Consider the following 27,500-nt stretch of genomic DNA (forward strand, 5'->3'; position numbering starts at 1 on the left):
GACTCCTGATTAATTCCGTTCCCTGATAAATCCTGACTCCTGATTAATTCCGTTCCCTGATTAATCATGTATCTTGATAAATCCTGACTCTTGATTAATCCTGACTCCTGATTAATCCTGACTCCTGATTAATCCTGTTTTTTGATTCATTCTGTTCCCTGATTAATCCTGACTCCTGATAAATCCTGACTCCTGATTAATCCTGACTCCTGATTAATCCTGACTCTTGATTAATCCTGTTCCCTGATTAATCCTGACTCTTGATTAATCCTGACTCCTGATTAATCTTGACTCCCGATTAATCCTGTTTTTTAATTTATCCTGACTCGTGATTAATCCTGACTCCTGATTAATCCTGACTCTTGATTAATCCTGACTCCTGATTAATCTTGACTCCCGATTAATCCTGACGCCTGATTAATCCTGACTCTTGATTAATCCTGTTCCCTGATTAATTCTGTTCCCTGATAAATCCTGACTCTTGATTAATCCTGACTCCTGATTAATCCTGACTCCTGATTAATCCTGACTCCTGATTAATTCCGTTCCCTGATAAATCCTGACTCCTGATTAATTCCGTTCCCTGATTAATCATGTATCTTGATAAATCCTGACTCTTGATTAATCCTGACTCCTGATTAATCCTGACTCCTGATTAATCCTGTTTTTTGATTCATTCTGTTCCCTGATTAATCCTGACTCCTGATAAATCCTGACTCCTGATTAATCTTGACTCCCGATTAATCCTGTTTTTTAATTTATCCTGACTCGTGATTAATCCTGACTCCTGATAAATCCTGACTCTTGATTAATCCTGACTCCTGATTAATCTTGACTCCCGATTAATCCTGTTTTTTAATTTATCCTGACTCGTGATTAATCCTGACTCCTGATTAATCCTGACTCTTGATTAATCCTGACTCCTGATTAATCTTGACTCCCGATTAATCCTGACGCCTGATTAATCCTGACTCTTGATTAATCCTGTTCCCTGATTAATTCTGTTCCCTGATAAATCCTGACTCTTGATTAATCCTGACTCCTGATTAATCCTGACTCCTGATTAATCCTGACTCCTGATTAATTCCGTTCCCTGATAAATCCTGACTCCTGATTAATTCCGTTCCCTGATTAATCATGTATCTTGATAAATCCTGACTCTTGATTAATCCTGACTCCTGATTAATCCTGACTCCTGATTAATCCTGACTCTTGATTAATCCTGTTCCCTGATTAATCCTGACTCTTGATTAATCCTGACTCCTGATTAATCTTGACTCCCGATTAATCCTGTTTTTTAATTTATCCTGACTCGTGATTAATCCTGACTCCTGATAAATCCTGACTCTTGATTAATCCTGACTCCTGATTAATCTTGACTCCCGATTAATCCTGACTCCTGATTAATCCTGACTCTTGATTAATCCTGTTCCCTGATTAATCCTGACTCTTGATAAATCCTGACTCCTGATTAATCCTGTTTTTTTATTCATTCTGTTCCCTGATTAATCCTGACTCCTGATTAATCCTGACTCCTGATTAATCCTGACTCTTGATTAATCCTGCTCCCTGATTAATCCTGACTCTTGATTAATCCTGATTCCTGATTAATCTTGACTCCCGATTAATCCTGTTTTTTTTATTAATCCTGACTCGTGATTAATCCTGACTCGTGATAAATCCTGACTCGTGATTAATCCTGACTGCTGATTAATCCTGACTCGTGATTAATCCTGACTCGTGATTAATCCTGACTCCTGGTTAATCCTGACTCCTGGTTAATCCTGACTCCTGATTAATTCCGTTCCCTGATAAATCCTGACTCTTGATTAATTCCGTTCCCTGATTAATCATGTTTTCTGATTAATCCTGAATCTTGATAAATCCTGACTCTTGATTAATCCTGTTTTTTGATTCATTCTGTTCCCCGATTAATCCTGACTCCTGATAAATCCTGACTCCTGATTAATCCTGACTCCTGATTAATCCTGACTCTTGATTAATCCTGTTCCCTGATTAATCCTGACTCTTGATTAATCCTGACTCCTGATTAATCTTGACTCCCGATTAATCCTGTTTTTTAATTTATCCTGACTCGTGATTAATCCTGACTCCTGATAAATCCTGACTCTTGATTAATCCTGACTCCTGATTAATCTTGACTCCCGATTAATCCTGACTCCTGATTAATCCTGACTCTTGATTAATCCTGTTCCCTGATTAATCCTGACTCTTGATAAATCCTGACTCCTGATTAATCCTGTTTTTTTATTCATTCTGTTCCCTGATTAATCCTGACTCCTGATTAATCCTGACTCCTGATTAATCCTGACTCTTGATTAATCCTGCTCCCTGATTAATCCTGACTCTTGATTAATCCTGACTCCTGATTAATCTTGACTCCCGATTAATCCTGTTTTTTTTTATTAATCCTGACTCGTGATTAATCCTGACTCGTGATAAATCCTGACTCCTGATTAATCCGGACTCCTGATTAATCCTGACTCGTGATTAATCCTGACTCCTGATAAATCCTGACTCTTGATTAATCCTGACTCCTGATTAATCTTGACTCCCGATTAATCCTGACTCCTGATTAATCCTGACTCTTGATTAATCCTGTTCCCTGATTAATCCTGACTCTTGATAAATCCTGACTCCTGATTAATCCTGTTTTTTTATTCATTCTGTTCCCTGATTAATCCTGACTCCTGATTAATCCTGACTCCTGATTAATCCTGACTCTTGATTAATCCTGCTCCCTGATTAATCCTGACTCTTGATTAATCCTGACTCCTGATTAATCTTGACTCCCGATTAATCCTGTTTTTTTTTATTAATCCTGACTCGTGATTAATCCTGACTCGTGATAAATCCTGACTCCTGATTAATCCGGACTCCTGATTAATCCTGACTCGTGATTAATCCTGACTGCTGATTAATCCTGACTCGTGATTAATCCTGACTCGTGATTAATCCTGACTCGTGATTAATCCTGACTCCTGGTTAATCCTGACTCCTGGTTAATCCTGACTCCTGATTAATTCCGTTCCCTGATAAATCCTGACTCTTGATTAATTCCGTTCCCTGATTAATCATGTTTTCTGATTAATCCTGAATCTTGATAAATCCTGACTCTTGATTAATCCTGTTTTTTGATTCATTCTGTTCCCTGATTAATCCTGACTCCTGATAAATCCTGACTCCTGATTAATCCTGACTCCTGATTAATCCTGACTCTTGATTAATCCTGTTCCCTGATTAATCCTGACTCCTGATTAATCTTGACTCCCGATTAATCCTGACTCGTGATTAATCCTGACCCCTGATTAATCCGGACTCTTGATTTATTCGGACTCCTGATTAATCCTGACTCCCGAATAACACTGACTCTAGATTAATCTGTTTTCTGGTAATCCTGACTCCTGATTAATTCTGTTCCCTGATTAATCCTGACTCCTGATTAATCTTGACTCCCGATTAATCCTGTTTTTTTTATTAATCCTGACTCGTGATTAATCCTGACTCGTGATTAATCCTGACTCCTGATTAATCCTGTTTCTTGATTCATTCTGTTCCCTGATTAATCTTGACTCCTGATTAATCCTGACTCCTGATTAATCCTGACTCTTGATTAATCCTGTTCCCTGATTAATCCTGACTCTTGATAAATCCTGACTCCTGATTAATCCTGTTTTTTTATTCATTCTGTTCCCTGATTAATCCTGACTCCTGATTAATCCTGACTCCTGATTAATCCTGACTCTTGATTAATCCTGCTCCCTGATTAATCCTGACTCTTGATTAATCCTGATTCCTGATTAATCTTGACTCCCGATTAATCCTGTTTTTTTTATTAATCCTGACTCGTGATTAATCCTGACTCGTGATAAATCCTGACTCGTGATTAATCCTGACTGCTGATTAATCCTGACTCGTGATTAATCCTGACTCGTGATTAATCCTGACTCCTGGTTAATCCTGACTCCTGGTTAATCCTGACTCCTGATTAATTCCGTTCCCTGATAAATCCTGACTCTTGATTAATTCCGTTCCCTGATTAATCATGTTTTCTGATTAATCCTGAATCTTGATAAATCCTGACTCTTGATTAATCCTGTTTTTTGATTCATTCTGTTCCCCGATTAATCCTGACTCCTGATAAATCCTGACTCCTGATTAATCCTGACTCCTGATTAATCCTGACTCTTGATTAATCCTGTTCCCTGATTAATCCTGACTCTTGATTAATCCTGACTCCTGATTAATCTTGACTCCCGATTAATCCTGTTTTTTAATTTATCCTGACTCGTGATTAATCCTGACTCCTGATAAATCCTGACTCTTGATTAATCCTGACTCCTGATTAATCTTGACTCCCGATTAATCCTGACTCCTGATTAATCCTGACTCTTGATTAATCCTGTTCCCTGATTAATCCTGACTCTTGATAAATCCTGACTCCTGATTAATCCTGTTTTTTTATTCATTCTGTTCCCTGATTAATCCTGACTCCTGATTAATCCTGACTCCTGATTAATCCTGACTCTTGATTAATCCTGCTCCCTGATTAATCCTGACTCTTGATTAATCCTGACTCCTGATTAATCTTGACTCCCGATTAATCCTGTTTTTTTTTATTAATCCTGACTCGTGATTAATCCTGACTCGTGATAAATCCTGACTCCTGATTAATCCGGACTCCTGATTAATCCTGACTCGTGATTAATCCTGACTGCTGATTAATCCTGACTCGTGATTAATCCTGACTCGTGATTAATCCTGACTCGTGATTAATCCTGACTCCTGGTTAATCCTGACTCCTGGTTAATCCTGACTCCTGATTAATTCCGTTCCCTGATAAATCCTGACTCTTGATTAATTCCGTTCCCTGATTAATCATGTTTTCTGATTAATCCTGAATCTTGATAAATCCTGACTCTTGATTAATCCTGACTCTTGATTAATCCTGTTTTTTGATTCATTCTGTTCCCTGATTAATCCTGACTCCTGATAAATCCTGACTCCTGATTAATCCTGACTCCTGATTAATCCTGACTCTTGATTAATCCTGTTCCCTGATTAATCCTGACTCCTGATTAATCTTGACTCCCGATTAATCCTGACTCGTGATTAATCCTGACCCCTGATTAATCCGGACTCTTGATTTATTCGGACTCCTGATTAATCCTGACTCCCGAATAACACTGACTCTAGATTAATCTGTTTTCTGGTAATCCTGACTCCTGATTAATTCTGTTCCCTGATTAATCCTGACTCCTGATTAATCTTGACTCCCGATTAATCCTGTTTTTTTATTAATCCTGACTCGTGATTAATCCTGACTCGTGATTAATCCTGACTCCTGATTAATCCTGTTTCTTGATTCATTCTGTTCCCTGATTAATCTTGACTCCTGATTAATCCTGACTCCTGATTAATCCTGACTCTTGATTAATCCTGTTCCCTGATTAATCCTGACTCTTGATTAATCCTGACTCCTGATTAATCTTGACTCCCGATTAATCCTGTTTTTTTTATTAATCCTGACTCGTGATTAATCCTGACTCGTGATTAATCCTGACTCCTGGTTAATCCTGACTCCTGATTAATCCTGACTCCTGATTAATCCTGACTGCTGATTAATCCTGACTCCTGATTAATCCTGACTCCTGATTAATCCTGACTCCTGGTTAATCCTGACTCCTGATTAATCCTGACTCCTGATTAATCCTGACTCCTGATTAATCCTGACTGCTGATTAATCCGGACTCTTCAGACTATTGACTAAGTGATCAGCTGTGAAGAGAAACGTCTTTCAGCTCCACTGGTCTTGACACATTAAAGAGAAGCGAGCAGTGAGGGTGGAGGTCTGGAGGGTGGAGGACCCTGTGCTGATGGAGGACAGGAGGGCTACTCACTGTGGGGGTCGTTCTTCTCCCGGATGCCGTCCACCCCCCCGTCGGCCCGGATCCTCAGGAAGAAGCCCCCGTTCTTACAGTACAGCCTCTTGGGGTCCTTGAAGGTCCCGGGGGGGAACCCCCCGCCGGCGCCGTCTTCAGGTGTGGAGGGAAGAGTGGTGATTCCTCCGGCGGCCATTCCTCCGGCGGCCATTCCTCCTCAGTCCTGGTGGAGGCCTCCGCCCCCCCCCCCCCCCCCCTCCCCCCTGCTCCTGCTTCACCTCACAGGACGGGACCAGCGACCAGCGACGGAGGCCTGGGCGGCGGGTGGCGGTCTGTGGAGCAGCTGCTCTCTGGGGGCCCGGTTCCTCCTCCCACCTCCTCCTCCTCCTCCTCCTCCTCCTCCTCCTCCTCCTCCTCCTCCCACTGAAGGCTTCAAGCAGGCAGCTGGCTTAGATCAGTGAGGAAGACTTTCCCTTCTGGGCCTCACCTCGCATGCGCTCTGGAACCTCTGCTGCTCTGCTCACGCCCCCAACACTCTGGAGGGGGGGGGGCTCCTCCAGAAACCCTGAACAGTAGAACAGCAGTAGAGCAGTAGAACAGCAGTAGAACAACAGTAGAACAGCAGTAGAACAGTAGCACAGCAGTAGAACAGCAGTAGAACAACAGTGAACAGTAGAACAGTAGTAGAACAGTAGTAGAACAACAGTAGAACAGCAGTAGAACAGCAGTAGAACAGTAGAACAGCAGTAGAACAGTAGTAGAACAGCAGTAGAACAACAGTAGAACAGCAGTAGAACAGCAGTAGAACAGTAGAACAGCAGTAGAACAGTAGAACAGCAGTAGAACAGCAGTAGAACAGCAGTAGAACAACAGTAGAACAGTAGAACAGCAGTAGAACAGTAGAACAGCAGTAGAACAGCAGTAGAACAACAGTAGAACAGTAGAACAGCAGTAGAACAGCAGTAGAACAGCAGTAGAACAGCAGTAGAACAACAGTAGAACAGCAGTAGAACAGCAGTAGAACAACAGTAGAACAGCAGTAGAACAGCAGTAGAACAGCAGTAGAACAACAGTAGAACAGCAGTAGAACAGTAGAACAGCAGTAGAACAGCAGTAGAACAGCAGTAGAACAACAGTAGAACAACAGTAGAACAGCAGTAGAACAACAGTAGAACAGTAGTAGAACAGTAGAACAGCAGTAGAACAGCAGTAGAACAACAGTAGAACAACAGTAGAACAGCAGTAGAACAACAGTAGAACAGCAGTAGAACAACAGTAGAACAACAGTAGAACAGCAGTAGAACAGCAGTAGAACAGCAGTAGAACAACAGTAGAACAGTAGAACAGCAGTAGAACAGCAGTAGAACAGTAGAACAGCAGTAGAACAGCAGTAGAACAACAGTAGAACAGTAGAACAGCAGTAGAACAGCAGTAGAACAGCAGTAGAACAGCAGTAGAACAACAGTAGAACAGCAGTAGAACAGCAGTAGAACAACAGTAGAACAGCAGTAGAACAGCAGTAGAACAGCAGTAGAACAACAGTAGAACAGCAGTAGAACAGTAGAACAGCAGTAGAACAGCAGTAGAACAGCAGTAGAACAACAGTAGAACAACAGTAGAACAGCAGTAGAACAACAGTAGAACAGTAGTAGAACAGTAGAACAGCAGTAGAACAGCAGTAGAACAACAGTAGAACAACAGTAGAACAGCAGTAGAACAACAGTAGAACAGTAGAACAGCAGTAGAACAGCAGTAGAACAACAGTAGAACAGTAGTAGAACAACAGTAGAACAGCAGTAGAACAGCAGTAGAACAACAGTAGAACAACAGTAGAACAGCAGTAGAACAGTAGTAGAACAGCAGTAGAACAACAGTAGAACAGCAGTAGAACAACAGTAGAACAGCAGTAGAACAGCAGTAGAACAACAGTAGAACAGTAGAACAGTAGAACAGCAGTAGAACAGCAGTAGAACAGCAGTAGAACAGTAGAACAGCAGTAGAACAGCAGTAGAACAACAGTAGAACAACAGTAGAACAGTAGAACAGCAGTAGAACAGCAGTAGAACAACAGTAGAACAGTAGAACAGCAGTAGAACAGTAGAACAGCAGTAGAACAGCAGTAGAACAGTAGAACAGCAGTAGAACAACAGTAGAACAGTAGAACAGCAGTAGAACAGTAGAACAGCAGTAGAACAGCAGTAGAACAGCAGTAGAACAGTAGAACAGCAGTAGAACAGCAGTAGAACAGCAGTAGAACAACAGTAGAACAGTAGAACAGCAGTAGAACAGTAGAACAGCAGTAGAACAGCAGTAGAACAGCAGTAGAACCAGGACGTCTCAGCTGCTGGTTCTTCATGGTTAAACGACGTTCTGGTCAGCGAGTCGCCACATCAGTCGTCCAACCGGCCGCCAGGGACTGAGGCTGGAGCCAAATGACGGCGCAGTGAGTCACAACCAGAGGCAGTCAGGGGAGAAACTTTGACCCTCCATCTGATCACTCACACACACACACACACACACACACACACACACACACACACACACACACACACACACACACACACACACACACACACACACACACACACACACACACACACACACACACACACACACACACAGGGTGGAGGAGGAAACGTGTTGTATGTCGCCACCTTGTGGTGGAAACCAGGAAGCAGTTTGTGGAGATAAACTCATTTATTGACGCTGCGTCAGGAATGAAAAACGACATTTTCCAATCATTTGCCAGGTGAGACGAGACGCTAAAGACGTTGTGTCCCGCTGTCCGGTCCACTGGGGGCCCCGAGCCGGCCCAGACGTCCCTCAGAGGGGCGGGGGTGAGGGCCTCCCCCGGTCAGGATCTCTGCGTCGCTCTGTAAGACCAGGAACACCACGTCTAAGGCCGCCCGCCAGGCGTCCTGCTTCACACTCAGGTTATCGTAGACCTCGGGTTCCTCGGGTTCCATCACTTCCTGTCTCCCGGCCTCCAGAAGGAGTCGGCCCGGCTGCTCGTCCAGCAGCTGCTGACTCAGCAGAGTCCTGGCCTGGAGTCTGGACACCGTCCCCGTGTTGACCATGACGGTGGACAGGTACTCCGTCAGGCCCTCGGCCATGAGGGGGAACACCAGGGCCCGGAGCCGCCCGGGGGCGTCCCGCCGCAGCAGCCGACGGACACAAAGCAGTTCTGTCCCCCCGGCTCCAGGCAGCAGGACCCCGTCCTCCAGGGCGCAGTGGAGCCGGTGAGCACAGGCCCAGAACCGGTCCTCCAGCGCCGGCAGCTTGCCGGGCAGGTAGCTGGTCAGGATGACGGTGACCGGGCCGCCGCCCCCGGGGCAGATGTTCACCGCTGCCGCGGGCGTCCCGTGGCGGCCGCTCAGATCCCTCCAGATGCTGAGCGTGGCCCCGGAGCCCACGCTCTGCCGACTCAGCTGGGCGGCGTACGCCACCGCCACGGCTCCCGTTGCATCAGCAAACATCCTCAGGGTGGAGCCCTTCACCTTCTCCACCACCAGGATCTGATGCCTCCAGCAGAACTCAGCCATCGACTGACAGGCGGAGCCACTGAGGAGCACCAGGTTCACGTCCAGGCTCAAGAGGACGGCGCCCACCGTCTCCGTCCAGCCGTCTTCTCCGCTGGAACCCGGCAGACGCTCGCTCACTCGCCGGGTTCCCGTCAGTCTGTGGAAGCCCAGGTGGCGAAAGTCTTCCGATAGGTCCCCAGTGATGAGGGCGACCTGCAGGCTCCTCCCCCTTAGACGCTGAGCCAGCAGAGCTTGTTCTGCAGACAGGAGAACCACGCAGCCTCGAACCACGCAGGCCTGGTGCTCCGACACCCCGGGGACCAGACACGTCAGCACGCCAGTCACATCGAGCGGCGGACGGCCGCCGTCTTCCTGAGCGGCTTCTGACTGCACCTGAATGGCTTCCATCACCAGCCTCATCGACTCGTCACAGCCGTGGCTCAATCCCAGAGCAACGGCCGCCAGCGCAGGAAGCTTGGGTTCGGGAAGCTTGGGTTCGGGAAGCTTCTGTTCGGGAAGCTTGGGTTCGGGAAGCTTGGGTTCGGGAAGCTTCTGTTCGGGAAGCTTGGGTTCGGGAAGCTTGGGTTCGAGAAGCTTCTGTTCGGGAAGCTTCTGTTCGGGAAGCTTCTGTTCGGGAAGCTTCTGTTCGGGAAGCTTCTGTTCGGGAAGCTTGGGTTCGGGAAGCTTGGGTTCGGGAAGCTTGGGTTCGGGAAGCTTGGGTTCGGGAAGCTTGGGTTCGGGAAGCTTGGGTTCGGGAAGCTTTGATACCTTGGAGACATTTCCAGAATTAATTTCAGAAAAATGTCTGCTGAGCTTTACTTTTCTTTGCCCACTGAAGTTCAGTGTCTTGCTGCCATCCTGCAGGAGTTTCTCTGTGGGGAGTTTCTCTATGGGGAGTTTCTCTATGGGGAGTTTCTCTATGGGGAGTTTCTCTATGGGGAGTTTCTCTATGGGGAGTTTCTCTGTGGGGAGTTTCTCTATGGGGAGTTTCTCTGTGGGGAGTTTCTCTGGCAGCCGCAGTCCCGAACCCTGAGACGCTGCAGGACAACAAGCAGAAAGCGTCTCCAGGGAGACGGAGCTCCTCCTGAACACGTCCCTGCACAAGTCCAGCCCCTCGTTCATGGCCGACATCACGTGTGAGGCTGGAATCCCTTCCTGCAGGCAGTGCAGAGCCGCTCGGCTCCACGCCCCCGTCAGGAACAGCAGGCATCCCGACCCGGTGTGGTGGACCTTCTGGTGGGCCTGGAGGGTCTCCAGGACCAGCTGGGCCACTGGGCAGCTCAGCTCCAGGTTCTCAAGGATCCTATAACTGGAAGACACCAGAGCCGACTCCCCAGTTGTGTCGTCGTGGAGAAACTTGAAGCTCTTCCAGGGACCCAAAGAGGAACGGGAGAGTTCTGCCAGCGCTGACAGCTTGAGCAGGCCAGCATGTGGTCCTCTGAGGGAAACGCTGCTTCCCAGCATGATTCAAGGACCCTGAACAGCAACAGGACAGGAAACCACTTTTAACATGTACAAGTCGCAAATACTAGCGCTGTCAAAAATAATACTTTCATTTAGTTCATTGACTTGAAACATTTAATTTGATAACAACTTTTTAACATAATTAACATAGTTACTTCCATTTTTTGTTTTTTCACTCTCTTACCGGAGCAGCGCCGCCTGCAGAGCAGCATAATACCGTAGAGTAATAGTAAGGGAGAAAGCTTCACTTTAAATGCTCCCTGATGACTGAATGAGAAAGTAAAAGTCATTAGTTTTCATTTGAAAAGCTGAATTTTTTTCAACCGCAGCAGTAATTCTGCAGCAAAACAGCAGGTTGCCAGGTTGGCTGACCAGGAGACACCAAACTGCTGAAACTGGAGGAAATACTGGTGAAATATTCATTTATACTGTTTCTCTCTTTCCCTGGCTCTCCTCTATACTGTGTGTGTGTGTGTGTGTGTATCACAATATATTATTGCCATTTAGTTCATGTAATAAGTTTACAACTTTATTTCTAGAAATATTTAAATTGTCAAAGTGGTGGAGCTGCACTCTAACTAAACCCAGACTTATGTTAGACGTTTATTAATTAATTAATTAGTGTTTTTATTATTTTGCTGATTTTGGAAAGTAACAGTTTCACCAAAAGCTAAAAGCACATTATAAAAATAATCTTCTGTTAAATATAGTCCATTACGAGCTTCAGTCTTCATTAGAGAAACTATGCGATTAATTGCAATTAATGACAGAAAATCGTGCAATTAATTTTAATTGACTGACAGCACTAATATATACATACCGTCCTCTTATAATGAAACATGGCCACAGTAATAAGCAGCAGAGGACCATGACATCAGCAGTACAATCGCTTTTAATATATAAAAAAGGTTGAATCTGAGTGGATCTGAAGGTCAAATCCATCAAATATGAGTTCTTTCCTGAAAATCATCGAACTAAAATGTGCAACATCAGAAATGGAACGTGAATTATTGTCATAAAAGAGTATTAATGAGACGTAAACCCTGTGTTTTGGGTGACCAGGAGTATAAATCCACAATATAAACAGCTCAAAGCTCCTGATATTTCAGAAAACTCCCATAATGTCTTTTAATAAACTGTTTACAATAATGTGCTAACAGCTAAGCCAGTTGTCTAAAAGCGAGTTCTAAACACCTGAGATCAATAAGATGAGCGGAACAAGCTGCCGTCACCCGCCGTGACGTAATAAGTCCGGAAACACGTTGATTTACCTTCATTTGAAGACGTTTAAAACGTTGTTTATACGAAGCTTGATCCAGCTCTCTGCTGCTAATACGATCCGCGCTGCGCATGCGTGGAGCCGCCTGGTCGCCTAGCGACAACAAGCACTTCAGATGATTGGTGACGACCGTGATGTCCCGTCCACTGAGTGTTGTGATTGGCCACATTTGGGTTTCTGAGAGTCTGATTGGCTCGTTGTCTGTTGACAGGAACGAGAACAACAGTCTGCTTTGTTGACATCAAACTTTGAAAATGGTAAGAAAAAGTGTTTAACTACTTCACAAGCTGCACGCCGAGTGAAGTTAAGGTTGTAGTACGTGTCGTCATATCGGCTGAGTTTAGTGTGAAAACCTGCTTCTCTTCGGGGCGTTTAGTTCACTTAGCATGATGCTAACCGTCGAGCTAACAAACAAGTTCGGTTTTCTACTTTTAACCGAAATAAATGTAAATGTTGGTTTCAGGCTTCGAGCTCCAGGAAAGCAGCTTCTGCCAGCCACAGGAAGAAGTCCGGTGTTCGAGTGGAGCTGACGGAGGAGCAGAAACAAGAAGTTAAAGAAGCTTTCGACCTGTTTGACACGGAGGGGAGAGGAGTCATCGACGTGAAGGAGCTGAAGGTGCAGCGCGTTACTCGAGTACTCTATTACTTTATTAACCTGGCTTAAAGCCATTCGACCCGTTTAGCAGTATTTAACCCGCTTCAACCTGGTCTAACCCGCTTTAACGTGTTTTAACCTGGTCTAACCCGCTTTAACATGTTCTAGCCCGCTTTAACCTGGTCTAACCTGCTTTAACGTGTTTTAACCTGGTCTAGCCCACTTTAACCTGGTCTAACCCACTTTAATGTGTTTTAACCTGGTCTAACCCGCTTTAACCTGGTCTAACCTGCTTTAACATGTTCTAACCCGCTTTAACCTGCTTTAACATGTTCTAACCCGCTTTAACATGCTCTAACCCGCTTTAACCTGCTTTAACATGTTCTAACCCGCTTTAACCTGGTCTAACCCGCTTTAACCTGGTCTAACCTGCTTTAACATGTTCTAACCCGCTTTAACCTGCTTTAACATGTTCTAGCCCGGTTTAACATGCTCTAACCTGCTTTAACATGTTCTAACCCGCTTTAACCTGGTCTAACCTGCTTTAACGTGTTTTAACCTGGTCTAGCCCACTTTAACCTGGTCTAACCCACTTTAATGTGTTTTAACCTGGTCTAACCCGCTTTAACCTGGTCTAACCTACTTTAACGTGGTCTAACCTGCTCAAGATAACCTGAGTTAACATAATCTGGTCTAAGATAACCTGAGTTAAGATAACCTGGTCTAAAATAGCCCGAGTTAAGATAATCTGGTCTAACCTGGTCTAAGATAACCCGGTCTAAGATAACCCAAGTTAAGATAACCCGAGTTAAGATAATCGGGTCTAACCTGGTCTAAAATAACCTGAGTTAAGATAATCTGGTCTAACATAACCCGAGTTAAGATAATCTGGTCTAACCTGGTCTAAGATAGCCCAAGTTAAGGTAATCTGGTCTAACCTGGTCTAAGATAACCCAAGTTAAAATAATCTGATCTAAGATAACCCGGTCTAAGATAACCCAAGTTAAGATAACCTGGTCTCAGATAACCTGAGTTAAGATAATCTGATCCAAGATAACCCGAGTTAAGGTAATGTGGTCTCAGATAACCCGAGTTAAGATAACCTGGTCTAAGGCAACCCGAGTTAAGGTAATGTGGTCTCAGATAACCCGAGTTAAGATAACCTGGTCTCAGATAACCTGAGTTAAGATAATCTGATCCAAGATAACCCGAGTTAAGATAATCTGATCCAAGATAACCCGAGTTAAGGTAATGTGGTCTCAGATAACCCGAGTTAAGATAACCTGGTCTAAGGTAACCCGAGTTAAGGTAATGTGGTTTAAGATAACCTGGTCTCAGATAACCCGAGTTAAGATAATCTGATCCAAGATAACCCGAGTTAAGATAATCTGATCCAAGATAACCCGAGTTCAGGTAGTGTGGTCTCAGATAACCCGAGTTAAGATAACCTGGTCTCAGATAACCCGAGTTAAGATAATCTGATCCAAGATAACCCGAGTTAAGGTAATGTGGTCTCAGATAACCCGAGTTAAGATAACCTGGTCTAAGGTAACCCGAGTTAAGGTAATGTGGTCTCAGATAACCCGAGTTAAGATAACCTGGTCTCAGATTACCCGAGTTAAGATAATCTGATCCAAGATAACCCGAGTTAAGATAATCTGGTCTCAGATTACCCGAGTTAAGATAATCGGATCCAAGATAACCCGAGTTCAGGTAGTGTGGTCTCAGATAACCCGAGGTAAGGTAATGTGGTCTAAGCTGGTCTCAGATAACCCGAGTTAAGCTGGCCTGCTTGGTCCCAGGTGGCCATGAGGGCTCTGGGCTTTGAACCGAAGAAAGAGGAAATCAAGAAGATGATCTCAGACGTGGACAAAGAAAACTGTGGAACTCTGGACTTTGAAGATTTCCTCAGTATCATGACGCTGAAGATGGTGAGTTCAGGAGCTCCTGGAGGGTTCTGTGTACATACATCTATATATCTACATCTATATATCTATATGAGGGGAACCTGCTCAGCCTGTGGCTTTAAGACTTTCTAAAGTACAAATACTGGCAGAATCCTATTGAACTATTTGAACCCTGGATCTTTGTTCCTCCTGTTTTTAAAGGAGCAGCAGTAATGTGATCCTCCTTGTACTCAGTACTGACTGTACTCTGATTACATGTGTACTCAGTACTGACTGTACTCTGACTACATGTGTACTCAGTACTGACTGTACTCTGATTACATGTGTTTATAAACAGTATTTTGAGTCTGTGGAGACGACGGGCTCCTGGACCCACGCTCCAGTGGTCATTCAGGGAACTTATCCAGCTTGTCCACCGTGTCTCTGTCCCCATCCTCTGTCCCCATCCTCTGTCCTCCTCCTCTGTCCTCCTCCTTTGTCCCCATCCTCTGTCCTCCTCCTTTGTCCCCATCCTCTGTCCTCCTCCTTTGTCCCCATCCTCTGTCCTCCTCCTTTGTCCCCATCCTCTGTCCTCCTCCTTTGTCCCCATCCTCTGTCCCGTCCTCCCTTCGTCTGTCCCTCCCAGAGTGACAAAGACTCCAGAGAGGAGATCCTCAAAGCGTTCCGTCTGTTTGACGACGACGGGACGGGAACCATCTCCTTCAAGAACCTGAAGAGAGTCGCCAAGGAGCTGGGAGAGAACCTGACGGACCAGGAGCTGGAGGTACAGGGGGCTCTCTCACACAGCGGAGGCTCTCTCACACAGCTGAGGGCTCTCTCACACAGCGGAGGCTCTCTCACACAGCTGAGGGCTCTCTCACACAGCTGAGGGCTCTCTCACACAGCTGAGGCTCTCTCACACAGCTGAGGGCTCTCTCACACAGCTGAGGGCTCTCTCACACAGCTGAGGCTCTCTCACACAGCTGAGGGCTCTCTCACACAGCTGAGGCTCTCTCACACAGCTGAGGGCTCTCACACACAGCTGAGGGCTCTCTTCACACAGCTGAGGGCTCTCTCACACAGCTGAGGCTCTCTCACACAGCTGAGGCTCTCTCACACAGCTGATGCCTCTCTCACACAGCTGAGGGCTCTCTTCACACAGCTGAGGCTCTCTCACACAGCTGAGGGCTCTCTCACACAGCTGATGCCTCTCTCACACAGCTGATGCCTCTCTCACACAGCTGAGGGCTCTCTTCACACAGCTGATGCCTCTCTCACACAGCTGAGGGCTCTCTCACACAGCTGATGCCTCTCTCACACAGCTGATGCCTCTCTCACACAGCTGAGGGCTCTCTCACACAGCTGAGGGCTCTCTCACACAGCTGATGCCTCTCTCACACAGCTGAGGGCTCTCTCACACAGCTGAGGGCTCTCTCACACAGCTGATGGTTCTCACACAGCTGAGGGTTCCTTTCACACAGCTGAGGGCTCTCTTCACACAGCTGAGGGCTCTCTCACACAGCTGAGGGCTCTCTCACACAGCTGAGGCCTCTCTCACACAGCTGAGGGCTCTCTCACACAGCTGAGGGCTCTCTTCACACAGCTGAGGGTTCCTTTCACACAGCTGAAGGTTCCTTTCACACAGCTGATGGTTCCTTTCACACAGCTGAGGGTTCCTTTCACACAGCTGAGGGCTCTCTTCACACAGCTGAGGGTTCCTTTCACACAGCTGAAGGTTCCTTTCACACAGCTGATGGTTCCTTTCACACAGCTGATGGCTCTCACACAGCTGAGGGTTCCTTTCACACAGCTGATGGTTCCTTTCACACAGCTGAGGGTTCCTTTCACACAGCTGAAGGTTCCTTTCACACAGCTGATGGTTCCTTTCACACAGCTGATGGCTCTCACACAGCTGAGGGTTCCTTTCACACAGCTGAAGGTTCCTTTCACACAGCTGATGGTTCCTTTCACACAGCTGATGGCTCTCACACAGCTGAGGGTTCCTTTCACACAGCTGATGGTTCCTTTCACACAGCTGATGGCTCTCACACAGCTGAGGGTTCCTTTCACACAGCTGAAGGTTCCTTTCACACAGCTGATGGTTCCTTTCACACAGCTGATGGCTCTCACACAGCTGATGGCTCTCACACAGCTGAGGGTTCCTTTCACACAGCTGAGGGTTCCTTTCACACAGCTGAGGGTTCTCCACATATACACAACATTTAAAGACAATCCTGAGTTTGAATAAAGGAACACAGGGCAGTGCCTGCACTGAACCAGCAGGGGGTGTCGGGGGGTTGTGGTCCTGCAGGAGATGATCCAGGAGGCGGACCGGGACGGAGACGGCGAGGTCAACGAGCAGGACTTCCTGAGGATCATGAAGAAGACCAACCTGTACTGACGGAACTCCTGTTGTGTGTACATAGTTCAACCTTCTGTATCTTTGCACAGATTTTTCTACCTTGAAACCAATAAATATATTGATGGCAGCCGATCCTGTGGAGTGACGTGTCGACAAGCTGCACTCTGCTTCTACACAACTACATCTATAGATCTAGTGTGGAAACAGCAGAGCTGAGTCATGTTCCTGTGGAACGGTGAAAGTCCCTGTCACTGCAGGAGAGACGCTCCAGAGCACAAATAAACAGGATATGGCGCTGACGTGTGTTCCGAACCCTCGTCGTGTCGAGGACTTTCACTTGTGAGAGTCGATGTGATCAGGTGGAAAGTGTGAACCTTAAAAATCAACAGGAAACCTGGGAGGTGACTGAACCAGCAGGTCCTCACATGGTCCCCGGGAGGAGCTGGAGCCACCATAGCCATTAGCTCAGGTCCATTCTGACTGGCCTGTCACAGCGAAAACACAAGATGCGTTATGGCGCCGTGCTACTGCGCCGCCATTTTGGAGAGGTCTCTCACTTGTGCTTAACATAAAGATCCAGGCTACAAAATCCACAACAACATTTGGAGCTCGCTTGCTAGTCCAGGTAGCAACACAAGTAAGGCCTCACTTTAAAGTTGAGGAAAAGATCTATCCTGTGGAAACCTCATGGGAAAACTATTGGGGGGGGGGGGGGGGTGTCTTCCACAGGATAGAGCTTCTCCTCAGCTTTAAAATGAGGCATTACTTGTTACTACGTGGACTAGCAAGAGCGCTGCCAATGTTGTTGTGGCTCTTCTAGCCTGGATCCTTGTTCAGCTCCAGAGGGAGACCTCTCCAAGATGGCGGCGCAGGAGACCTCTCCAAGATGGCGGTGCTGGAGCCACGACTCCTAAGTCCCGTTTCCACCGCACAAAAAGTGCCGGCCTAGACCAGTCTAAACCGCTCCGGTTCGCGTGTCACCACAGGAATGCGGCCTGAACCGCTCCAGACCGTCCCCCTTCCATTGGGGTACCAGGACCACGGAACGGGTCTGAGTTTGAGGAGCCGTCTGCTGATTGGTCAGTGATTTACGACACGCCCTCAATATGTTAATGTGTCGCTGGACGAAGCCTCTGATGTCAGTGTCACTTTGCTCTGGTTGTTTTTATTTTCCTTTTCTTTGCTGCTCGACTGCAGTGTTTGTGGTGAAACAGCGACGTGAGGCAGGAGCGTTGGAGCTTCCTGTTAGCATAGCGCTCGCCGTGGCCTGGATGCGTGTGTCTGACACCGGAGTCTGGAGCTTTGGGCTCCGGCGCTGACCGCGCTCCGGCAGCTCCACTTCTCAGAGGCGGTCAGCGTTCTGTTCAGCCGTGGTCAGTGGCGCTATGTCGCGGTCAGTGGCGCTATGTCGCGGTCAGTGGCGCTATGTCGCGGTCAGTGGCGCTATGTCGCGGTCAGTGGCGCTATACCGCGGTCAGTGGCGCTATGTCGCGGTCAGTGGCGCTATATCGCGGTCAGTGGCGCTATGTCGCGGTCAGTGGCGCTATACCGCGGTCAGTGGCGCTATGTCGTGGTCAGTGGCGCTATGTCGCGGTCAGTGGCGCTATGTCGCGGTCAGTGGCGCTATGTCGCGGTCAGTGGCGCTATGTCGTGGTCAGTGGCGCTATGTCGCGGTCAGTGGCGCTATACCGTTGTCAGTGGTGCTATATCGTGGTCAGTGGCGCTATACTGCGGGGACGGACCACGGCAGCGATGAAGAGGAGCTCATAAGCCCCGCCCACTTTTTAAGCTCCTCTCTGCAGTGGTAACGCGACCCAAAATTTCAGTCAGGGTCTCTATTCCGTCCCGCTCCGCTCCGTCCCGCTCTGCACCGCTCCGCACCGGCACTTGTGTGCGGTGGAAACGAGGCTCTACTGTTGTATATCTATGGCTACATCATTGTGTGAAACACTGAGTGTCTCCATGGTAACAGACACTGATCTCCTTTGATCTCATGAGGAGCCCCTCATGCACTTTGCTCTGGGGTTTTATTCAGAAACGTTGAGTCGCTAACGTCGCGGATCGGCCCTCTGACGGCGACTCGTCATCCCTGAAGGCTTCAGTCCATTGAGCTGAGTTTCTCCAACGCCACATTTAGGGAGGGGAGCAAACCTCACCTCCACCACCAGGGGGAGCAAACCTCACCTCCACCACAAACCTCACCTCCACCACCAGGGGGAGCAAACCTCAGGACGCAATGGAGGGAGACGACTCCACAACCTCACCCTGCTCTTCATCACTGACCTCCTCCTCTTCATCACTGACCTGACACTGTGGAGGGCTCCTCCTCTTCATCACTGACCTCCTCCTCTTCATCACTGACCTGGCACTGTGGAGGGCTCCTCCTCTTCATCACTGACCTCCTCCTCTTCATCACTGACCTGGCACTGTGGAGGACTCCTCCTCTTCATCACTGACCTCCTCCTCTTCATCACTGACCTGACACTGTGGAGGGCTCCTCCTCTTCATCACTGACCTCCTCCTCTTCATCACTGACCTGGCACTGTGGAGGGCTCCTCCTCTTCATCACTGACCTCCTCCTCTTCATCACTGACCTGGCACTGTGGAGGACTCCTCCTCTTCATCACTGACCTCCTCCTCTTCATCACTGACCTGGCACTGTGGAGGGCTCCTCCTCTTCATCACTGACCTCCTCCTCTTCATCACTGACCTGACACTGTGGAGGACTCCTCCTCTTCATCACTGGCCTCCTCCTCTTCATCACTGACCTGGCACTGTGGAGGGCTCCTCCTCTTCATCACTGGCCTCCTCCTCTTCATCACTGACCTGACACTGTGGAGGACTCCTCCTCTTCATCACTGACCTCCTCCTCTTCATCACTGACCTGACACTGTGGAGGACTCCTCCTCTTCATCACTGACCTCCTCCTCTTCATCACTGACCTGGCACTGTGGAGGGCTCCTCCTCTTCATCACTGGCCTCCTCCTCTTCATCACTGACCTGACACTGTGGAGGAGGACTCCTCTTCATCACTGACCTCCTCCTCTTCATCACTGACCTGGCACTGTGGAGGGCTCCTCCTCTTCATCACTGGCCTCCTCCTCTTCATCACTGGCCTGACACTGTGGAGGACTCCTCCTCTTCATCACTGACCTCCTCCTCTTCATCACTGACCTGACACTGTGGAGGACTCCTCCTCTTCATCACTGACCTCCTCCTCTTCATCACTGACCTGACACTGTGGAGGACTCCTCCTCTTCATCACTGGCCTCCTCCTCTTCATCACTGGCCTGACACTGTGGAGGACTCCTCCTCTTCATCACTGGCCTGACACTGTGGAGGACTCCTCCTCTTCATCACTGACCTGGCACTGTGGAGGACTCCTCCTCTTCATCACTGACCTGGCACTGTGGAGGGCTCCTCCTCTTCATCACTGGCCTGGCACTGTGGAGGGCTCCTCCTCTTCATCACTGACCTGGCACTGTGGAGGACTCCTCCTCTTCATCACTGACCTGGCACTGTGGAGGGCTCCTCCTCTTCATCACTGGCCTGACACTGTGGAGGACTCCTCCTCTTCATCACTGACCTCCTCCTCTTCATCACTGGCCTGACACTGTGGAGGACTCCTCCTCTTCATCACTGACCTCCTCTTCATCACTGGCCTGACACTGTGGAGGACTCCTCCTCTTCATCACTGACCTCCTCCTCTTCATCACTGACCTGGCACTGTGGAGGGCTCCTCCTCTTCATCACTGGCCTGGCACTGTGGAGGACTCCTCCTCTTCATCACTGACCTCCTCCTCTTCATCACTGGCCTGACACTGTGGAGGACTCCTCCTCTTCATCACTGACCTCCTCCTCTTCATCACTGACCTGGCACTGTGGAGGACTGTGGAGTTTGAGCCTCAGCAGCTGGAGGCCTTCATCCTCCTCTTCGTCACAGGAAGCAGCTCTGGCCTCCTGCTCTCCACAGGAAGTTCTGCTGGAGACTTCCTGTGGCTTCTTCTTCTATTAATTCAATAACAGCAGATGAAGATGGGACATAGAATGTTAATAGAATCACATGATCTCCTTCTGATGACTCAACAGAACAGTTCAACATTGTGTAACTAACTGATATCCTGATAAGTTCACTGAGTTCTAACTTTGTCCAACAGGACAGAGGAGAGGACGTACTGATATATACATATACATATACATATACATATATATATATACATATACATATACATATATATAAAGAGAGAGGGGGGGGGGGGGGGGGGGGGGCAGGACCCTCCTACTGTCCCTCAGATGTCAGGTGACCTCACCAGGAGAACGTCTGACCAGGTGGATCAGGACCTGCTTCAGGAACCTCATGTCTCAACGTTCTCCGTCACTTCTGCAGCCTTCTGATTGGACAGTCACTGATTTACAGCCGTTCTTTGTGATTCCAGTGTTTTTATTTGATTTCATGTATTTTATATTGAAATTCAAACTGGTTTGATTTGTAATGTGGAGGTGAGACAAAGTTGACAGCTTCCTGTCCTCAGGTGAGACAAAGTTGACAGCGTCCTGTCCTCAGGTGAGACAAAGTTGACAGCGTCCTGTCCTCACCTGAGACAAAGTTGACAGCGTCCTGTCCTCACCTGAGACAAAGTTGACAGCGTCCTGTCCTCACTTGAGACAAAGTTGACAGCTTCCTGTCCTCAGGTGAGACAAAGTTGACAGCTTCCTGTCCTCAGCTCCTCACCTGAGACAAAGTTGACAGCGTCCTGTCCTCAGGTGAGACAAAGTTGACAGCTTCCTGTCCTCAGCTCCTCACCTGAGACAAAGTTGACAGCGTCCTGTCCTCAGGTGAGACAAAGTTGACAGCGTCCTGTCCTCAGGTGAGACAAAGTTGACAGCGTCCTGTCCTCAGGTGAGACAAAGTTGACAGCTTCCTGTCCTCACCTGAGACAAAGTTGACAGCGTCCTGTCCTCAGCTCCTCACCAAAGGACGGTGAAGACACTTCCTGTTGTTCCTCCATGATGCAGCAGTGTCTCTTCTGTGAAAGTGAAACTGGGAAGTGGCGCCGCTGCAGCTTCCTGCCGTCACCCAGGTTCTCTGGGCGCCGCTGCAGCTTCCTGCCGTCACCCAGGTTCTCTGGGCGCCGCTGCAGCTTCCTGCCGTCACCCAGGTCCTCTAGGCTCCGCCTCCTTCACGGAGCGGCTGCCAGTGGAAAAGAAAATGTCTTACTCACACGGCGGTTCCTGCAGCTTTCCAGCTGTGAAGCGGTGGTTTTCCTGCAGGGATGCTATAAGAAGCTCAGACCCGGCCGAGGCTCCAGTCCCCGTCCGTCCCCGTCCGTCCCCCTGACCTGCTGCCTGGACCGGCATGAAGCTGCTGCTCCTCTACCTGCTGGCCGCGCTGGGCGCCGCCGCCACCGCCGCCGACCGGAGCCTGGAGAGGAGGAAGCTCCGGGAGGTGCTGACGGAGCTGGACCACGCCCGGCAGGGCCTGCAGGTGGGTCCGTCCTCGTCCACACCTCAGAGGACGTCTCACCGCCAGCGTCTCACTGCTTGTCCGTCTCTCCCAGCAGCACAGCCGACAGCTGCTACACACGCCGCCGCAGGACGTGGAGGTGAGTCTGAACCTCCGTCAGTCCTCCAGTCTGTCCCCACGGTCTGATGGTCCCCCGAGGGTCTGATGGTCCCCGGTATGGTCCCCCGGGGGTCTGATGGTCCCCCGAGGCTGCACGGCACCACAGGGGGTAAACCCCCGTCTACATCCTCGTGAAGATAGAAAAGAGTTTTGGTTCTAGTTCAGCAGACATGAAACGTTGTGGACTTCATGATCCTGCTCAGGTCCTTGTTGGTCCAACTGCTCTGGATTGTGGTTCTGGTCCTGAAGATGTTCTAAGTGACTTTATTGTCTTCAAACACCAGAACCACATTGTGAACATAGAAACATGAAGAACCTGAGAACCACAGCCGGAGCTCCAGACCTCAGTCTTCAGGTTGACTCACATCTGGAGTCACTGCTTCCGTCGAAATGTGCCGAGTCAGCTTTCTGAGCCTAGCCACCGCCGCCACGCTCCGCAACATCTGCAAACACCAACATCTGCAAACACCAACATCTGCAAACACCAACATCTGCAAACCAACTGGAGAAACTTATGAACAGAAACTTTCAGTTGCAGAAATCTGAACTTCACTTCGCTAAATGTTTCCTATTGGGTTAGAATAGGGTTCCTATTGTTCCTCCCACGTTCCCACTGTTCCTCCCACGTTCCCACTGTTCCTCCCACGTTCCCACTGTTCCTCCGACGTTCCCACTGTTCCTCCGACGTTCCCATTGTTCCTCCCACGTTCCCATTGTTCCTCCGACGTTCCCATTGTTCCTCCGACGTTCCCATTGTTCCTCCGACGTTCCCATTGTTCCTCCGACGTTCCCATTGTTCCTCCGACGTTCCCATTGTTCCTCCAACGTTCCCATTGTGACGAGCCACCACTGCTTCCCTGCACGTACAGATGTTGTTCCTCCAGTTACAGATGTTTACCTCGTTACAGATGTTTACCTCCACTTAGATGTTGTTCCTCCAGTTAGATGTTTATCTCCACTTACAGATGTTTACCTCCAGTTACAGATGTTTACCTCCAGTTACAGAAGTTGTTCCTCCAGTTACAGAAGTTGTTCCTCCAGTTACAGAAGTTGTTCCTCCAGTTACAGATGTTTACCTCCAGTTACAGATGTTTACCTCCAGTTACAGAAGTTGTTCCTCCAGTTACAGAAGTTGTTCCTCCAGTTACAGAAGTTGTTCCTCCAGTTACAGAAGTTGTTCCTCCAGTTACAGATGTTTACCTCCAGTTACAGAAGTTGTTCCTCCAGTTACAGAAGTTGTTCCTCCGGTTAGATATTTATCTCCAGTTACAGATGTTTATCTCCAGTTACAGAAATTGTTCCTCCAGTTACAGAAGTTGTTCCTCCAGTTACAGATGTTTATCTCCAGTTACAAATGTTGTTCCTCCAGTTACAGATGTTTATCTCCAGTTACAGATGTTGTTCCTCCAGTTACAGATGTTGTTCCTCCAGTTACAGTTGTTCCTCCAGTTACAGATGTTGTTCCTCCAGTTACAGTTGTTCCTCCAGTTACAGATGTTGTTCCTCCAGTTACAGTTGTTCCTCCAGTTACAGAAGTTGTTCCTCCAGTTACAGTTGTTCCTCCAGTTACAGATGTTCCTCCAGTTACAGAAGTTGTTCCTCCAGTTACAGTTGTTCCTCCAGTTACAGATGTTGTTCCTCCAGTTACAGTTGTTCCTCCAGTTACAGATGTTGTTACTCCAGTTACAGAAGTTGTTCCTCCAGTTACAGTTGTTCCTCCAGTTACAGATGTTGTTCCTCCAGTTACAGTTGTTCCTCCAGTTACAGATGTTGTTCCTCCAGTTACAGTTGTTCCTCCAGTTACAGATGTTGTTACTCCAGTTACAGTTGTTCCTCCAGTTACAGATGTTGTGCCTCCAGTTACAGATGTTGTTCCTCCAGTTACAGATGTTTATCTCCAGTTACAGATGTGTTCCTCCAGTTACAGATGTTGTGCCCCCCCCACAGGACTGCTGCTGTATGGCGGCCTTGCAGTGCTACAAGACCAACATGGAGGTTCATTTCAAGGGACCGAGCAGGAACCAAGTGAAACTGTCCCGGAGCCTGAACCACCACCTGACGGTGAGTAGCAGCGTTCTGTTTGGAACCCTACCCTACCCTACCCTACCCTACCCTACCCTACCCCTAACCTGAACCACCACCTGACGGTGAGTAGCAGCGTTCTGTCTGGAACCCTACCCTACCCTACCCTACCCCTAACCTGAACCACCACCTGACGGTGAGTAGCAGCGTTCTGTTTGGAACCCTACCCTACCCTACCCTACCCCTAACCTGAACCACCACCTGACGGTGAGTAGCAGCGTTCTGTCTGGAACCCTACCCTACCCTACCCTACCCTACCCTAACCATAACCCTACCCTACCCTACCTTAACCCTTTACTGAAGTGAAACTAAAATGACTTCTCAACCCTTCTCAGGCCAGAGGACTGAACTTCTGCCACACAGGGAATACCACGGTAAGGCAGGCCTTACTGGCCCCTCCTCAGCTCCTCGTCTTCAGCCTACAGTTTGACAAAGGAAGGGTTAATGGTTCCACTGCTTCCTTGCAGACGCCTTGCCAGGCCTGCGACTTGTATCCTAAAGAGGAGGCCAGGGAGTTCTTCAACCGGCTGGAGTCTCTGATACAAAGGGTGAAGACACTTCCACTGGACCAGGAAGGATTGTAGGCACCAGGTGAAGCTCACCCTGTCCCTCCTGTCTCTCTAGGCGCTGACCAGGCTGAGTCTGGACTGAGGACGAGGACAGCAGGACAAGGACACTACGCTGAGAAGCAGCTGCTTTAACCTCACATTATTTAACTTATTTAATATTTATTCAGACCATGGATCAAAGCTGCTTTGCTGGGGGGGTGGGGGGGGGGGGGGGGGGGGGGGGCGTCTGGCTGGCAGAACATCAGGACAAATACATGTCGTTGTGTTGGAGACGTTTGTTTTATTTGTAGTGAAAAAACCTCTTTCACTTGAAGGTCAGAGGTCAGATTGTGAACGTTTGAAAACTTCAGGTAATCACAATGTAGAATTCTACCTCATGAAAACCTGCTTTACACCAGGTGCTACAATCTGAGGCTGTGATGTCATCATCTGCTTCAATCTGAGGCTGTGATGTCATCAAATAAATCAAACTGAGGCTGTGATGTCATCAAATAAATCAAACTGAGGCTGTGATGTCATCAAATAAAACCTGTTAAAGACGAAGGGTGTTTGGTTTCTATAAACACACACCCACCTTCATCTACATCCAGCTTCTCCACCCTTCATCTACATCCAGCTTCTCCACCCTTCATCTACATCCAGCTTCTCCACCCTTCATCTACATCCAGCTTCTCCACCCTTCATCTACATCCAGCTTCTCCACCCTTCATCCACCTTCATCTACATCCAGCTTCTCCACCCTTCATCCACCTTCATCTACATCCAGCTTCTCCACCCTTCATCCACCTTCATCTACATCCAGCTTCTCCACCCTTCATCCACCTTCATCTACTTCCAGCTTCTCCACCCTTCATCTATATCCAGCTTCTCCACCCTTCATCTACATCCAGCTTCTCCACCCTTCATCTACATCCAGCTTCTCCACCCTTCATCCACCTTCATCTACATCCAGCTTCTCCACCCTTCATCTACATCCAGCTTCTCCACCCTTCATCTATATCCAGCTTCTCCACCCTTCATCTATATCCAGCTTCTCCACCCTTCATCCACCTTCATCTACATCCAGCTTCTCCACCCTTCATCTACATCCAGCTTCTCCACCCTTCATCTATATCCAGCTTCTCCACCCTTCATCCACCTTCATCTACATCCAGCTTCTCCACCCTTCATCCACCTTCATCTACATCCACCTTCTCCACCCTTCAGCCACCTTCTCCACCCTTCAGCCACCTTCTCTACTCTTCATCCACCTTCTCCACCCTTCATCCACCTTCTCCACTCTTCAGCCACCTTCTCCACCCTTCAGCCACCTTCTCCACCCTTCATCCACCTTCTCTACCCTTCAGCCACCTTCTCCACCCTTCATCTACCTTCTCTACCCTTCATCCACCTTCTCTACCCTTCATCTACCTTCTCCACCCTTCATCTACCTTCTCCACCCTTCATCTACCTTCTCCACCCTTCATCCACCTTCTCCACCCTTCATCCACCTTCTCCACCCTTCATCCACCTTCTCTACCCTTCATCTACCTTCTCCACCCTTCATCCACCTTCTCTACCCTTCATCTACCTTCTCCACCCTTCATCTACCTTCTCCACCCTTCAGCCACCTTCTAAACTGCGTAGAGGTGGGGGGGTGTGGGGGGGTAGAGATGGGGGGTAGAGGGGGTGGAGGTGGGGGGTAGAGGTGGGGGGGTGTGGGGGGTAGAGATGGGGGTAGAGGTGGGGGGTGTGGGGGGTAGAGGGGGTGGAGGTGGGGGGTAGAGGTGGGGGGTGTGGGGGGGTAGAGGGGGTGGTGTGGGGGGTAGAGGTGGGGGGTGTGGGGGGGTAGAGGGGGTGGAGGTGGGGGGTGTGGGGGGGTAGAGGTGGGGGTGTGGGGGGTAGAGGTTGGGGGTGGGTGGGGGGTAGAGGGGGTGGGGGTGTGGGGGGGTAGAGGGGGTGGAGGTGGGGGGTGTGGGGGGTAGAGATGGGGGGTGTGGGGGGGTAGAGGGGGTGGAGGTGGGGGGTGTGGGGGGTAGAGGTGGGGGGTGTGGGGGGGTAGAGGGGGTGGAGGTGGGGGGATATAAAGTAGAGGTAAGGTGAATGTACCTCTCAGGGCCCGTCTCTCCCTCTGTCTCCCTCTAGTGGCAGAACGGTACCAGAGACCCTGGTATGATAACCAGGTACCAGAGACCCTGGTATGTGAACCAGGTACCAGAGACCCTGGTATGATAACC

The 27,500-nt window shown here is 48.6% G+C and overlaps 4 protein-coding genes across 7 annotated transcripts in view; 2 read left to right on the top strand and 2 right to left on the bottom strand.

Moving 5' to 3' along the window:
* Positions 1-6,245, bottom strand: part of fgf2 (fibroblast growth factor 2) — a 12,283-nt gene extending 6,038 nt beyond the window's left edge. Inside the window, exon 1 of the mRNA XM_080521275.1 lies at positions 5,922-6,245. Coding sequence (XP_080377401.1) covers positions 5,922-6,114 — 193 coding nt within the window. The 5' untranslated portion in view covers positions 6,115-6,245. The remainder of the gene's footprint in view (positions 1-5,921) is intronic.
* Positions 6,246-8,665: 2,420 nt separating this feature from the next.
* On the bottom strand, positions 8,666-10,888 carry bbs12 (Bardet-Biedl syndrome 12; the record flags this gene model as incomplete). The annotated part of the gene is made up of 1 exon (XM_080521272.1): positions 8,666-10,888. The coding sequence occupies one exon, from the start codon at positions 10,886-10,888 to the stop codon at positions 8,666-8,668; it is 2,223 nt and encodes a 740-aa protein (XP_080377398.1).
* Positions 10,889-11,249: 361 nt separating this feature from the next.
* On the top strand, positions 11,250-17,132 carry cetn4 (centrin 4). 2 transcript variants are annotated; one of them, XM_080521282.1, is made up of 6 exons: positions 11,250-11,298; positions 12,379-12,424; positions 12,631-12,783; positions 14,565-14,693; positions 15,295-15,432; positions 16,932-17,132. In XM_080521282.1, exons 2-6 carry the CDS (start codon positions 12,422-12,424, stop codon positions 17,112-17,114), a joined length of 606 nt encoding a protein of 201 aa, XP_080377408.1. In that variant the 5' UTR covers positions 11,250-11,298; positions 12,379-12,421; the 3' UTR covers positions 17,115-17,132. The 2 variants fall into 2 exon arrangements, with proteins under 2 accessions (XP_080377408.1, XP_080377409.1); XM_080521283.1 differs by having other exon boundaries at positions 16,960-17,132.
* Positions 17,133-21,475: 4,343 nt separating this feature from the next.
* On the top strand, positions 21,476-25,469 carry il21 (interleukin 21). 3 transcript variants are annotated; one of them, XM_080521277.1, is made up of 7 exons: positions 21,476-22,091; positions 22,131-22,495; positions 22,569-22,613; positions 24,581-24,694; positions 25,051-25,089; positions 25,183-25,263; positions 25,340-25,469. In XM_080521277.1, exons 2-7 carry the CDS (start codon positions 22,367-22,369, stop codon positions 25,364-25,366), a joined length of 435 nt encoding a protein of 144 aa, XP_080377403.1. In that variant the 5' UTR covers positions 21,476-22,091; positions 22,131-22,366; the 3' UTR covers positions 25,367-25,469. The 3 variants fall into 3 exon arrangements, with proteins under 3 accessions (XP_080377403.1, XP_080377402.1, XP_080377404.1); XM_080521276.1 differs by having other exon boundaries at positions 21,476-22,495; XM_080521278.1 differs by having other exon boundaries at positions 21,476-22,495; positions 22,572-22,613.
* Positions 25,470-27,500: the final 2,031 nt, after the last annotated feature.

This window comes from Blennius ocellaris (genome assembly GCF_963422515.1).
Source record: "Blennius ocellaris genome assembly, contig: SCAFFOLD_116, whole genome shotgun sequence".
Taxonomy (NCBI): Eukaryota; Metazoa; Chordata; class Actinopteri; order Blenniiformes; family Blenniidae; genus Blennius; species Blennius ocellaris.